The following is a 14,949-nucleotide window of genomic DNA, read 5'->3' on the forward strand; positions in this document are numbered from 1 at the left end:
GCTTGGCCACAACCCTGGAGTAGGTTTGCCCACACACTCTCAAACTCGGAGCCGACAGCAAATTTCGAAGTCTTGAAGACTTATATTGGCCTCGCATGAAGTGATTTCTTGCAAACCTTACAGACCAACAAGTCGGGCGCATGAGGTCGTCCTGGACCGAGTACCGCTCCCAGCCATGGCAGAGACCTAACTTCCTGACTAACTTTCAACCCATTTAACCTGTCTTTAAGCAAGGGAAATGGGACTATGACCCCGATGCGGAAAATGTAGCCTTGGCCTGTTTACGATGTTATCCTGACAAAAAGGATGCTATGATAGAAGTGCGTGAAGAATACTGTGGAATTGAGGTCTTTTATAACTTTACCGCTCGCGTAGCAATAGAGACTGATTTTTAGGGTTCAAAGAAAGGGAACAACAACTTAGCGATGATATAATTGTTTTAACAACATTGAAGTGATATTGTACTTGACGTGCTATGGCGTTATATGCGCGTATATACATTAGGGTGCTATATAGCACACGTATCATGTATTCAACGTGAAATAGCATCACGTGCAAGGTCTAGCCTGCGTCTTCTATGAACAGCGAGCCTTGCTGGTATCTCTAGCTTACAAAATTCACGCACTCCTTTTACGTGTATTCCGCTGTAACGTTTCACCGCCATGGGTCATAATGATAGGTCGTATTCATTCTTCGTGGGAATCTGCAAAACATTGGTCAAAATAGGGGGACGACCTTGGCAGCTTACGTATGTTGGCAAGAAATAATGCAATTTATTCCCCGAGAAGGCCCATAAAACTAGTATTAAGGCTATGCAATTATATTAAGTTAATGCGGTAAGTAGGGTATATAACTTGGCTTAATAAGTATGACTCGAATATATAATCTACATGACTCGATATACCAGCGACAACGGGAATAGGGGGTATTCAGCATAAAAAATTATATAGGTAATAAGGATAACTTAATGCGACATGACTTATCCTGAATACAAAAATCTAATACCTGGTAGAGATAGAATCAACCAATGATCTTATTTAAAGTCAATTGGTCAGAGACGTTGCGCCAAGTCCACTGTGGAATCCAGCTACCCACAATGTTAGCTGATATCGCATTATAGATTGCTGTAGGCATGTCCAAGACTTACTGCAGTAAGAAGCAGTTTCTAGCCGTTGGAGAGCGAAGCTGGTACGAGTCACGAGGATTATTACGAATCTCTGGCCTCTTGCATACGGCGAAACGTGGCAATAGCGAGCTTCTGTTTACATAAATTGGGCGTGGCCGTTTCAACTTGGTGAGCATCTCATCACTAGCTTCGACAGTCCAGACTTCGCTCTTGGCCGCATTTTCTTACACCACCAGACTCTTTCAATTGACCCTACGATCCAGCCTTTTAGCACCATGAAGTACGCTATCCTCCTTGCTGCTGCCACCATGGGCTCCTGCCTGCCCCATTCCCCCTCCGGGCAGAAGCTCCCTTTTAACTTTGGCCTCAGTGGCGGCCGTGGCTGCGACATCAGAGGCATGAGGGTGATGTCGTGCGGCACCAAGAAGTACTGCGAGGCGATTGATAAATTGGGCAGCGAAGACGGAAGACTGCATGAGGATATCCGCTGGAGTAGCACCAGGGAGTGCCTAGACGCCCACGTCCCTGAGCCTAGGAACCTGCCCTGGAAGCAGCCTGAAGAGCATAACTTTTGCGGAAGCCGTGGAGATGAGAGCGAGGTCGCTTGCGGCACCGAGAAGTATTGCAATTTGTTTGAGACAAAAGGCCGATATAAAGTCTCCATGTCGCCCTATATCTGGACCAAGGAACAATGCCTTGCGGCCCACCAGCCAAATCCGGACCAGATCTTGTTCCCAGTTGACTAGTCGGGTCTGAGCAGTCAACGCTCTGGGAAGGTCTCGAGCTGATTTTGTCTTGATATAAGACTACCAGACGCAAGTTTTCCGCCTAGTTTCAATGTTCGCCTTCGGTCCGCACCCTCGCGATACGACAATGGTTATGCACCAAAGACCACACCAATAAATAGCGAATAGGGTAATAGATTAGTTGAAATAAATCATCTTCTTGTATACTCTTGCATAATACGGATCAATCTAGAGACGAGGATCAAGGCATAAGTCGTGCGCTACAAGTATACTATCCGTTATCCACGATCAAGTAATTTGCAGGAAGTTATATATATATTCCAGGCACTAGTTATCAAGCATCCCTTCCCTTCTATATTATATAGCATCCCTTTTTTTGGCATATTGAAAACAAGTGATGCAGCTATCTAGACAGCTCTAAAGGTGGCTGGAGAACCCTCAAGGCGGATCGTCATCATGGTTGCCGCGAAAGATAAAGGGACCTCATGTTCCAGTAAAAGAATTATAGGGGAGAATGCGAGGACACATACAAGGCAATTATTGGAATAGTCAAAACGAAGAGTATCTGCCACTGCCGATATGAAGGCTGGGCTTCGTCAAGGCTTGCCTCCTTTTACTGCAAGTCCAGCAAGATGGTGAGCTGGTGCATAATGTTATTATTGCAAGTTCATGTTGTTCTTCTGAGAAAGAATAACTCACCGTCTTTCACAATCTGCAGGCATCTTCCTCTAATGCGCTCTGGTTGTCTAGAGCGGTGTAAAAATATCTGTGATTCGGCCGTCATCCCCTCCAGTGCCTGAGAGAAGGTTGCTTTTTCCTCTGGCTCTACCCTGATTGTGCAGAGCCCTCTGAATCATGTTTACCTCGTCCAAAATATCGTCGAGTTTGACCATATAGCTGATTTCTGTGCAGAGGTCTGTTGATATGGTTCTGGAAGCCTTGCCAATCGATTCCTCGAGCTCCTCGTCAGAGGAAAAGACTCTATAATGGTGAAATTTCTCCCTTTAGAGACTTGGAATATTCCGTCGACAAAGTCAACACACGAGGACAAAATATTCTTGACAGGATCATGATTTGTTGGAGGCAAATTGTTAAACGCGTAGCTGCGAGCCCTTCCATCCGGCGCGTTGCGTACGCTCTGTTGGTTTGTGTTATCCTATTTGTCTGGGAAAGTCGTGATGGCAATCCCTGACATACATTTTCAGCGAAATTTCGATCCTCTTTGATAAGAAAAACAACTATAAGGACCTGGTGGGATCTTCCACAGGCACAAGTGTGGCACAACATCTAATTTTAAAAGTAGTTTTTTTTATCCAATTTGGCAGTCCTTGACGCAATATGCTCTGCTGTGTGGCTACGATGGATCTCCTTATTTCCGGGTAAACATTAGAGATAGAGACCAAGAACCTGATCTCTATTGTAATGCTCGAGGCCTTCTGCTACCAGAGTCTTGCAATAAAAATGGTCCAAACTACGAGTAGGCTACAGGTTGGACTGGTGTACAGTCTCCGGTTGGGCCATAGTCTGGCAAGGATCCCAGAGGACGGTCGCAGCATTGCTTTCAGTTTCATCGGTATATAATACGGTCCATTTCTCGTCTTCGGTGATTTCCACATCAAGAACTGGTAGCTGCGGTAGTCGGGACGACGTAGTACGCATGGAATTTAAATGCTGATAAACATACTACCAGCGAGAACATATCGTCTATCTCCGAATCTTACAGCGAAGCTTGACCTGCGGAGCAGTCTTGGCCTCCATTGCTGGGATCAACTTGCATGTTTGGACTTGAGAATGTTTCTGGTCTATACATCATGCCTCGGTTAGGCTATCGGAAGGACGTATTAATAAACCGCATGATGCGACCGTACTTCTCCCAGTTCAAGTAACCCACAGTAAGAAGCCTTTTGGCGAGGTCTAGGAAATGAACAAATAGTAGTTTATAGTGCAGAAAGCAGAATAAATCTTTACAGAATCCATTCTAACGGTTCGAAAAAGTCAATAAATTGCTACTTGAGCTGGGGTGGCTGTGACAACATACACTGTTAGCAGGCATGTGGATCCCTACAATATACGACTTACTCAAGGGAAGCGTTGAACTATAGATAAATTCCAAGACCAATTTTGCAGTTGGAGGCGTCTGAATACAGCTTCGAGTGGTGAATATCGTCTGGAATGCCTTACTTCCGGCTTTGTAGACCCAAATGAGTCCCTCGAGTTGCTCGCAGAGGTCTGCTTTTAATTTACCTAGCTCCCCAGTTGCTATATTGCTCATTCTTCCATCGTGCCAGGTCTCCTTTATGCTTCTAGGTTCAGCAAAGGTACTAGCCAGGTGTCTGGAGCCCCTTGATTACGCGAGGGGTGGCGTTGTGTCTCTAAACCGATCTATCAATGTCGGAATTGCCGCCGCTTCTAGAAGTCTCACAACCATCTGCTTGTCCTTGACGATACTTGTTTAGTGGAGAGGGGGGCATTGAAGGCTGTCTCCTGCATTGGGGTCTGAAACTTGCCCAAGGGCCTCCTCAACATTTTCTTTATTGTGCGTGCCCCCATGTGCACAATTTTCTACTGCGATGTGCAGCGGTGTCTGGCAGTATATTTGTCTTGATAGTAAGACAATCTACCTTTGTATGTTCTAACTTACTAGGGGTAGCCTCCATCATCGTCCTGGTATGCCGCATCACACTTCGCTTGTTCTAGCACTGACTTGAGGGTTTGAGGTTAGGGCTGCGATGGACGTATCACAGGGGCTGTCAGGGGCTCCAGCCGGGTATAAAAAGGGCCAATTTCCCGGGTTTTCAGGGCTTTCATCTTATTCCTGCTGACCAGACATGACGAATGTGACCTTTTTGCCCAAATCAATGACCCAATTCCGCTGTGCAAATTGCAGTTGTTCACTTAACACCCGGCCTCTCTTGCAGCCTCAGCTAAGGCCACCTGGTTGTCATGGCAAGATGGTGAGCCCCAACAGATATCGACCAGTCACAAAAGACGAGTAATGTTCCGCGTGGCTTTGAGAAGAGACTCGGAAGACGGCGAATCAACCAACAAGGCAAAATTACTTGAAGGTACCGGAGTACCCAGGCCCAGGTGGTATGACGGCGCTTAAACCACCAATGATCGAAAAACAAACAGCACGAAACAGCTCTGTGCCAATCGTTTTGTGTTGCATGAGAAGCCCAGGGAGCCCTCGTCACGCTTTGTCATGTCGACTTGCGGTACGACAGGTCAGTAAGCCTACGTAGCATTCGTACTGCTTTCTGAAAAGACTGGTTGTTGGGCGGACTGTCTTCGAGCCTTGTGCTGCTGCCTATTGAAAAGGCATAAATAGATTGGTCGTCTGATTTCTGCTGTAAAATTGCGCTGCGAATTGCAACCCCATCGCGTTGGCAAAGTATGCGTCGTCGGGAGACCATTTCATTCCGAGATTGCGGTGCCGGGTAGGACAAACTCAGTAAACAGCCTTATTGAGTGTGCCGGGGAGGCAGACACAGATTCTATTCTTGGTCGGATCGGTCTTGTCCCCTTCTTGTGAGCGTGGGAGACGGGCATATGTACGATGAATGACGGCCGGGGGTAGAAAGGGATCGGCTCGCTCCAGTCCAACAAGACTACAATGTCAACATGTACTTGGTCTTGTCCGGAGCCGCACGTGCTCCTCGCTCGCCTGGGAATTGGACCACCTCGTAAGTCATGTCGTACCATGTCGTCTGGTCCTTGCCGCGCTCTCCAACTCCAAAATCGCCAACCACCTCGTCCTTGTTCGTCGCAAACCTCTCCTACACTTGGATGCCATGTTCGCCCTGGGCAGCAGCATCGCGGGCGGCGCTAACAGTGCTACGACTATGATTGCTGGCCGGACTGTCTAGGGCTTGGGAAGCGGCGGCATCACGCTGCTCGTCGAGTTGGTCGTCTGCGACATGGCATCGCCGAGGGACCGGGGGAAATATCTCGGCATCGTGCTTTCTACCACGGCACTGGGAACCATTGTCGGGCCCGTGGTTGGCGGCGCGCTGGTGCAGAGATACTGGCGCTGGTGCTTCTACATCAACCTTCTCATTTGCATCTTGGCCCTGCCCGTCATGGTCTTGTCCCTTCGAATCAAGCCTCTGCGGGTTCCGTGGACAGTCGTGTTCACGCAGGTGGACTGGGCCGGCAACGTCATGGTTGTTGGCGCAACCACGCTTTCTCGTCGGCCTCACGTTTGGCGGAACAATGTACGAGTGGTCTTCGTGTCGGACCATGACTCCCATTGTCGTGGGCACGGTTGCCCTGGCCGGCTTCCACGCGTACGAATACTACATCAAGGCCGCCAATCAATGCGTTCCTCCGCACGTCTTCTCCAACCGGACCTCGGGAGCAGCCATTTACATGGTGTTTGTTTCGTCCATGTTGCTGCAATGGGTCTGATTCTTCTGGCCAGTGTATTTTCTCGCCGTTCGCGGCGCGAGCCTGGGGCAGACGGAGGTCGACTTCTTGCCTTGTATGTTTCTGCTTATCCCCGGGTCGGCCGTCGTGGGAATTATTCTCTCCAAAACTGGCCGCTACTGCCCCCTACACGCCGTAGGCTTTGTCCTGAGCACACTCGGGCCCGGGCTCAACGTTCTTCTGGACAAGGATACGCACGCGGGCGTCTGGGCCATGCTTCAGATAGCAGATGCCGTAGGGGGCAGCTTTCTCCTCCCAACTCTTCTGCCCGCGGTGCTGGCAAGTTTGCCTGAAAAGGACGTTGCCAGCACCACCGGCATGTACTCGTTCTTGCCGAGCTTTGGCTACGTATGGGACATCACGATCCCCAGCATCACGTTTCAAAACCGGTTCGACGCTGTTTCCTACCAGATATCGGATCCCGCCGTGAGATGTGCCCTCGGGGGCGGCAGGGCATCCGAGCTTTCAACCGGGGCCTTTGTGCAGGCGTTGCTGCAGCCCGTCAAGTCCCAGATCTTGGATGCGTACCTCGAGACACTCAAGGCGGTCTGGCACGGTGCCATGGCGTTTGGGGCCACAGCACTCATCGCAGTGGCGGTTGAAAAACATGTGCCACTAAGAACCGAGTTGGGATCCAAGTACTAGATGGAGGAGAAGGCTACCAAGGACAGACAAGACGTTGTTGAGGCGGCGACCGGGGGGGGACAAGACCACTGTGTAAAGTCGAGTACCGCGTTCGTCTACCGCGCTTCACTGGGACGCTCAAGAATATTTATACCATTTACAGAGGTTGATGCTGTCAATTGCGTTCATATTCGGCAACCTCATCACATAGCCTGCCTGATGCGCGTGAGGATTTCCTCGCACAACGCATTCGGCCAGTTGTGCATGCAAGAGTGCATAAAGTACGCCCAAGCGCCTTATAATCAGATTAAATCATGCATCAGAATGTCAAGGGACTGGGGAAGCCGGGGCTTCTCACTCTTCACAGGTTGCTCCGTGGTGAAGCCGTAGTCTATGATCCTAGTGGACGTATCCAACAATCCAAGTCTATGATCTGGCTGGTCACGGCCGGTACATACTAAAGAATGAGCCTCCCTGGTGGGTTCGGGAACGATAGATTTAATTAAAGAAGCCCGCCATAAATATTCCCGCCAAAGTTCACCAGAAAGCGTCAAGTGCGCTTGCATCGGCGTCAGCACCGCCAATGAGCCTTTGCTGGACGGGAAACATGGACATGGACTCGACGGGTCCATCGAAGGCAAGCGGCTCAGGTTATAGGCGCGGAAGTAGTCAATCAAGTGTCAACTCCCTCACGGCCAACGGCCTACAACCATCAATTGGTACAGGCGTTTATCCGTCTTGTATGCGTGCATCGGAGGCGTGTCGCTCGCATAAGTCAGACTTTTTCATCCCCGCCCCCGTAAGGATTCGTTCAGCCTTAGTATGGATACACTCATATCGGGAACTCTCATGGTCTTGGACAACCGCAGTGGTGCCAGGGAACACCAGACGCCGGGGGGGTGATGATATTTTGGCGACTGACAGCGAAAAGTAGCCATGTGCAACTTCGTGTAACATGTCGACACGCATGAACACCAGGAGATGGAGCAATTCATCATCCACGACGGCCCGCGACAACTAGTGATCCTGGTCGAAATCGATGAACGCGTCGTGTTCGCGTGGGAAGGGACGACGAGGCATTCATAGGATGACGGTTGTTGATGTGACCAGTGTCTCCTAAGACGTTGCAGTGCAAGCAGGGAATCTGGATGATGGCTGCGGCGAACTTGTGAAGAGAAGAATGGTTGGGCATGAAGACGGGAATGCCATGTACGGGAGGACTTCATTCTCCCATGAGGGAAGCATTCCAGCTACTGTCAATGGTGCCACACATGGCGCCGTCAGCCGGTCAGTAGCAGAATCGAATATGAATATGCTCGCTGTGATGTTATGGTGAGGAACCCAGTGAACCGAGAAGTCCATAACGTGAAACGACACGCGCGTGCGGCATTGCATGTTCAAAGGCTGATTTGATCAAATATGATTCATCGACTTGCTGAGTTAGGGGGCATTGAGGCGCAAGACGAAGAACAAAGAGCCCAGTGCCTCAATGGTCTTGGCTTTGTTTCATTGATGCAGCCGGCTTCAGGGTCACCGTCTTCCATCCCTGTATTCTTTGTGCGTTTTCCGTTTTTTCCAGTCGAACCCTTGCATCACATTCTTTCCATGCGCGACAAATATTCTGGTTTCTTTGTTCGCCAAATACAGCTAGCTTCAGGTGTCGGCGTCATTCACCACTTCCCTGCCAGTGGTTGGAGTATGCATCCAGACTGATACTTTGGAAATATACTACGTGGCCGGCCTGCTATTAAGTAGCTACATGACTTGAAAGAAGATGGCCCATGTGTGAACTTAAAATAAACACGATTTTCTCCTCGGCTTACTAGACCCTGATTCACCAAGGTTGCATGTACCCTGGCTCTTTTGTTCTACTTGAAACGGGCAATCACCCGAGGGACAACATCTCCTAGACATCTTCTGAACTCATTACGCACAATGACTTATGGGAAACATTTATTTTTCACGTGTCAGACGTTTGGGTATATAAATAAGAGACTGTCCCCTCGTATTCCGACCATCATGCTGCTACAACACGCCGGCCAAGCAGTAACCAACAACCTTCTGCCCTCTGACAACGAGCGATTTCAGCAAGACAACAAGTGTCACCACTCCACAACTTGCATCATTCTTCCTGGATACAATGTCGTCAACTGCAACTACAGTAAATCCAACTACAATTGGCCTGGAGCTGGAATTCCTGGTTGTCAACAAACCAGGGACACCCACTAATGAAGCAGCCTCGTCCGAAGACGATCGCTGGCCACCTGTGCCGAATCCCAAAGCAGATTCTGATCATTGCGACTCGGAAAGCGTGTTGAAGATTTGCAAGCTTCTAAAAGATCAAGGTCGCCAGGTCGCATGCATACTCGACATTACAGAGTCCCAGGATCCATTGATAACAACTCAAGACAGCAGCATTCTTCTGCGCGAAAGCAAGACAGATGACGGCCAGTTTCAAATCCATCGCCTCTCTATCGCTAATGATACCGACATTGGAAAGCATAGTGAAAAAACAGACTACCGAGTTTGGAATATAAAACTTGACGAAAGCCCTAAGAAGCTACCGTTGCGTTTCGCCATTTCGAATTTCGAGGTGGAGCGTGCCATTGAAACTACGCTAGGGTACCCTATCCTGGAAGTGATATCACCGATCATCTCCGAACCGACACAAGAAAAGGACTTTTTGGATTTGGTGGAGACACTGAGAAAAAACTTCAAAATATCAATCAACACCAATTGCGGCTTGCACATCCACGTCGGTTATCACTCGAATCTGCCGCAGGATTCCAAGGATTCCGAGGGTCCCGAGGGTCCCGAGGGTTCCAAGACTCCCGAGTATTTAATCAGAGCTAAAAAAGTAGCTGCGATAGTATTCTTGCTCGAAAAGACTTTGATCCGTGAGCTTTGTCATCCAGATCGACGATCGGCGGCGCACCTGAGGTTTATTGGTGATAAGTCGGCATTAGCCTCACAGGCCAAAACCGATTCGCGTTGCTTAGTTCGCCATCCGAAATTCAAGAATTTGATAGAATCTATCGATCGATTTCGACACCAGTTAAAGAACAAATGCCCCGAGGAAGCCTACGTGTTTAGATTCTTGGAATTTCTATTTTCAGCTCCAGTGGACGCAGCCAAAGAAGTTGACGATTTTGTACTGGATCTGCTAGACGGAATAATGGCGAGAACCAGTCTTGCATTTCGCAAGGATATCGAAACTATAGAGTTTCGACACTTCGAGTGTACTTTCGACACCAACATGATCAAATTCTGGATTGAGTTTGTGCGGCAGATATTGTCTATTTGCAGCAAATCAGAACTAGAATTTGAGGCCGATTTCAAAGATTTGTACGAAATGGCGACCAGGCAAGAGCAAAAGCCGGGCTGGGAGGATTGGTTGGAAAAGCTTGGTCTTTCTCAATACAAGGAAACCTGTGCTAGCTACATTGAAAGGTGCAAGGAGTTGCCTCTTGATGAGTCTGTCATACTGCCCGAGTCCTTTGATTTGTAAGGCTACGGCTGTATTTTAGCTAAGCAGGCAGGAAGCACATCTAAGAGTACGAGTGGATAATATGCCGTATTTGTGACAAGAGCTGATAAATAGGGCTTGGAGTGTGATGGCTTAGTTTGAAGATAGTTTTATATAGTGTTAAAGGTCCTTGGTTCTTGAAGGGATGACAAGGCGGGCTTGATTTATTAGATACATGAAGGGAATAGAGATGCCTGATTTTCCGAACTGGTCCGTGATAACATTGTGTAACCATTGTCGGCTGACCTAATCCGTACGACAGTACTACTTCACACCTGCTAAGCTGCTTTCAGAGCTCAAGGCAAAAGGCGCATAGGGCAGCAGAGGTGGAAGAAGACATGTCGCGCGGATAACGATAGTTCCAAACAAATATCACGAGACGTTATATACTGGGTCAGAAGAGTTCTTGAATTGAAGTCTTCTATAAAGGGATAGCCCACAAGTAGTAGACCATCCACACATTGGGATCAAGTCATGGGCACTATGTATTTCATGTTGAAGGCTTCCGAATCCAATATATACTATTATTGGAGTTACAGGAACTGACATTCAGTTAGTTGAATATTAGGTTCTTTGAGAACAAATGAGAAGCTACCCGGTCTCAAGGAATGGCCGTTAATCCTCAGTCCCGGGTGGACTATAGCTTCTCGTCTGGAGCGGTGTGGTTTAAACGAGTAATAGAGGGGAATGAAGCCGTTGTGCTTCGCATAGCGATTTGGAGTCGTCATGTGTGCCGACGATGTCGACGCACAAGGCTCAGCCAGTGGCGCAATCATCAATTATCTTTCAGTTGATCTTTCACACAAGTATTACTGTAACATCTGTTTTTGCATTCTTGGGGATAATGCCGAACTCAGCCGCGCGAAGGCTTTACAATACCACCGAATTGTCTCGGATTTAGTCATGGGCTGACGTGAGCTACCAGCAGAGACCAAGAGCTACCTCAAGTCGTCAATGCCGGTTTTGATCAAACGCTCGTAAGCCAGACATGAATTTAAGAGACGAATTTCGCTGTCGTACCAAGCTTTGAATTGGCATACACCGATACGATACGATGAATCTCTTCTCATGTCAGTGGCTTTTTCGGTTTATTCTACTCCGCAGGTGGATAAAATGCAGGCAGAATTCGAGACAGTGAGGCAGTATATGCATCAACATCGAGACCCTACTGCATTATCCGCACTTATAACGGCTATAAAATTTGCTGTGACAGAGCGTCAGGGCACATACGCAACAGGCGGGGAGACAGAGGGAATGTTTGTCCCAAGCATCATGCTTGTAGTCACCCACACGCTTACATTCTTGTCATCATCTTCCCCCACTTTGATTGCATCTTGTGGAATGATTCAACCGATAAAAACGCACATATTGGGCAATTTCACGGGGAGAGAGGACAGGGTCTTGTTATAACAACAAGTCATTTGAGGGCTTTGAGGGAAGAGGCGTACTCTTCGCCAAGTACTACACCTGGCAGTACACACCAAGCAACAAAGTAAAATACATGAGTTACATTGCTATAGACAATATAATATTTCGTTATATTCTAACTATTCATCGAAGTGCCGGAATGGCGTAGCTTCTGTTGCCTGAATGCTTGTCGCTCTACACGGACTGCGGTCACCCTTTCATCGGCCGCTGACATCCTCTCAATTGCACCAGACGTCCTCTAGCTAACACCTTATCCCCATATTTGTCGGCCGTTCACTCACCTTTACACCCTTTTCTCTTCTGTCTGCCGCCGTGGATAGGTCGGGTTGTAGTAAGCACCTACTTTCTTTTCAAAAAGAAGCAGAAGGAGAGCAAGACAAGAAAGCAAAAAATAAATCATGAAATGTCGTCCCCTCACGCCATAGACTTGCCAGCCATGGAGCTGCCGCCGGGCGTGGTGCGGAATTTCGAGCGGCCAACCAGCAGCAACGCCATGCTCTTGATCGTCATTTCTGTGTGTCTCGCTGTCTCGACAATTGCCGTCTTGTTCCATGTCTATTCAAGATGGGTAGTTTTGTGCAAGTTTGAGCTGCAATAATATCTCTGCTTGACATTATACACGATATATCTCTCGATCCTCATTATATATATCCGTCTCAGCTGGAATCCTGGTTGGTTCGTCCATCAATGGGATTTACACATGAGTGACCTGATGGAATTCTTGCGCATAAGTCAAGTCGTCTGAAGTAATATGTCTTCAAGGCATTCCGGGCGTTTATTCCGCGTCCTAACATTGTACAATGTATAGCTTTCCATTCCCACGACGTGCATGTTCCTCAGTCTCATCATTACGATCAAGACAGCCATCCTCGTGGAGTGGATCTGCATCTTCCTGCCAGATGGCGGCAATCAGCGTCCCCTGTTCTTCTGGACGTGTCACTTCATCATCTGGGCCAATATTGTTTACTTCACAGTGGCGGTAATATTGGTCAATCTATCTTGTGTGCCGCATGAGTACCTCTGGCACCGCAGAATTATAGGAGGCTACTGCGGAGTAAACACGGCCCATCTGGCCCTGGCGACGGCCTGCTTGGCCTTCGCAATCGACACTATTGTTTTGTTTCTTCCGCAGCGCATTATTTGGACTCTTAACACGTCACGGCGCCGCAAGCTCGGCGTCTCAATTGTGTTTACGCTGGGCATGGCTGCCTGTGTCGCGTCCATTGTGCGGCTCTACGTCACCGTGTTGAAAGCCACGAGCGCCGACCTGACGTACCACTCGTCGATGGTGCAGCTGATGGCAGTGGTCGAGGGCGTGTGCGGGATTCTGGTCCTGTGCGTGCCGGCGATGTCCAAGGCCGTGAGTGGGATGAAGCGGAAGGGCTCGATGGCATCGCGGCTATCTCGGGCAAGGCGGCAGACCAGTTGACCCGATGGCTGCGTCGGCCGCCTCATAAGGATGATCCTGACGGAGACAGTAAGGACAAGGACGACAGTCTGTCTTGGCACATTGGATCTAGCTTGGACAGTCGTCCGCTGCCTAACATCAACACGGACGGCCCGGGACTGGGCAATACCATCAATGGTCCGCAGCACGAGGTTGGGGGCTGCGAGCTAGGCCCCAAGACTGCTGACGAGAGATGCGGGTGCCTCAGTGACGGTCATGGAACATGAATATTGGCAGTTGACGCCGGCTTTGAGGAGCACAAGGCTGTGACGGACATGGACTGGGACTCATAGGATCCATAACCCAGCTTCCATACCTCAATGGTTTGACCGGGCTCCAGCGTCTTTGTGCCCGGCAAGGTCTTGCGGAGCGCCTCGCCTTTGACTTCGTTGCCGACGGCAAACATCCGCTTCCCTAGCCCAAGGTCCAGAAGCTGTCACGAGCATCGATGCCGATGCCGCCGTTAGCACCCGTCACGAGGGCTGTCTTCAAGTTGGAGCGTGTGACCGTGAGGATCCGAGGAGCCCGGAGGGGTATTGCTACTCGACCCTGGCATTTGATATATGAACCACAGCCTGCATCCTCTAGAATATGTCGACGTACAAGTACATGTACTGCGCACTGGCCTGTGATTGTTGGCCCGGGTAGCTGGTGAGCTGTGGTCGGCTGCCTTATCCTCCATCCCATCTGCGGGATTGAGGGCAAGCAGACATGTTTCACCTTGGTCCCTTTGACAGAATTGACACGTCATAAATTTCGCCTCCATGCTTTTCTCTCGTACAACCACCAGCGGCATCGCCGTGCGCCCCGCAAATTATAGCCGACTTGCACCGACGAGAACATGAAGCGGCCGAGGCGAGAGACTGTTGTCGCTTTATTCTAGGTGGCCTATTCTTGGAAGACGCTGGCGTAGCCAGTTCAAAAGAACGACATCCGCAATGGGGAAGAGAGGAAAAGAGCGTTGAATTTGTTGAATGCGTTGAAAATAGAGCGACACTATAGAGCACAGTAAATTCATTACCTTGAACTGTTGCTTCTGAGCTGGCTAGGCGTTTGTCATGTGTCGGAGAGTAGTATGTATATATGTATATATTATTTAACGTCTAGGGTAGGTGACCTCTATATAAGGGTATTAGACGTGCTAAGCTAGATATATAAGTTAGGGCAGGCGCCCTAATAAGGTGTTTACTAGTAACCTTATTAGGTAATATTTAGTAGTATATATATATTAACTAGGTTTTTATTTTAGGGATTTTCCCTTTTTATATAATTTATTTAATAGGTTAAGCTTTAAGAGCAGGAAAATTCTTAGTATTATAAATATTATATAGCGGCTCTAATGCTCACATAGCGGAGGAAATCGGAGGAACTATTTGATTATACTGTTTTACTAGTATAAGAAGGTAGCTTTATACCCTTTCCCTTAAATTTAATAAGTTTTACTTTTATAAGCAGCTTTACCCTAAAAGTAATACTTATAATATTAAAAAGCTTATATAAGCTTATATTATAATTAGCTAAATTATATAGTTAAGTTTATTACTCCTTTTAATAAATATTACTATTTTTTAGAGAGTAAAAAAGTAACTATAAATATTACTATTCTTTTAGAAAAAAAAGGCAATAA

At 48.2% G+C, this 14,949-nt stretch overlaps 5 protein-coding genes across 5 annotated transcripts; 4 read left to right on the plus strand and 1 right to left on the minus strand.

The window, feature by feature from the left end:
- Window positions 1-1,401: 1,401 nt before the first annotated feature.
- Window positions 1,402-1,872, plus strand: MAA_00108 (uncharacterized protein; the record flags this gene model as incomplete). Its single annotated transcript, XM_007818106.1, has 1 exon — window positions 1,402-1,872. The coding sequence occupies one exon, from the start codon at window positions 1,402-1,404 to the stop codon at window positions 1,870-1,872; it is 471 nt and encodes a 156-aa protein (XP_007816297.1).
- Window positions 1,873-5,648: 3,776 nt separating this feature from the next.
- MAA_11650 (uncharacterized protein) lies at window positions 5,649-6,113 on the minus strand (the record flags this gene model as incomplete). The annotated part of the gene is made up of 1 exon (XM_011412565.1): window positions 5,649-6,113. The coding sequence occupies one exon, from the start codon at window positions 6,111-6,113 to the stop codon at window positions 5,649-5,651; it is 465 nt and encodes a 154-aa protein (XP_011410867.1).
- A 241-nt stretch (window positions 6,114-6,354) lies between these two features.
- MAA_11651 (peptide synthetase) lies at window positions 6,355-6,942 on the plus strand (the record flags this gene model as incomplete). The annotated part of the gene is made up of 1 exon (XM_011412566.1): window positions 6,355-6,942. The coding sequence occupies one exon, from the start codon at window positions 6,355-6,357 to the stop codon at window positions 6,940-6,942; it is 588 nt and encodes a 195-aa protein (XP_011410868.1).
- Window positions 6,943-9,061: 2,119 nt separating this feature from the next.
- MAA_00109 (uncharacterized protein) lies at window positions 9,062-10,429 on the plus strand (the record flags this gene model as incomplete). Its single annotated transcript, XM_007818107.1, has 1 exon — window positions 9,062-10,429. The coding sequence occupies one exon, from the start codon at window positions 9,062-9,064 to the stop codon at window positions 10,427-10,429; it is 1,368 nt and encodes a 455-aa protein (XP_007816298.1).
- A 1,882-nt stretch (window positions 10,430-12,311) lies between these two features.
- MAA_00110 (uncharacterized protein) lies at window positions 12,312-13,549 on the plus strand (the record flags this gene model as incomplete). Its single annotated transcript, XM_007818108.1, has 4 exons — window positions 12,312-12,389; window positions 12,684-12,854; window positions 12,916-12,929; window positions 13,129-13,549. 4 exons carry the CDS (start codon window positions 12,312-12,314, stop codon window positions 13,547-13,549), a joined length of 684 nt encoding a protein of 227 aa, XP_007816299.1.
- Between the last annotated feature and the right edge of the window lie 1,400 nt (window positions 13,550-14,949).

This window comes from Metarhizium robertsii, assembly GCF_000187425.2.
Source record: "Metarhizium robertsii ARSEF 23 chromosome Unknown MAA_Scf_12, whole genome shotgun sequence".
Classification (NCBI taxonomy): Eukaryota; Fungi; Ascomycota; class Sordariomycetes; order Hypocreales; family Clavicipitaceae; genus Metarhizium; species Metarhizium robertsii.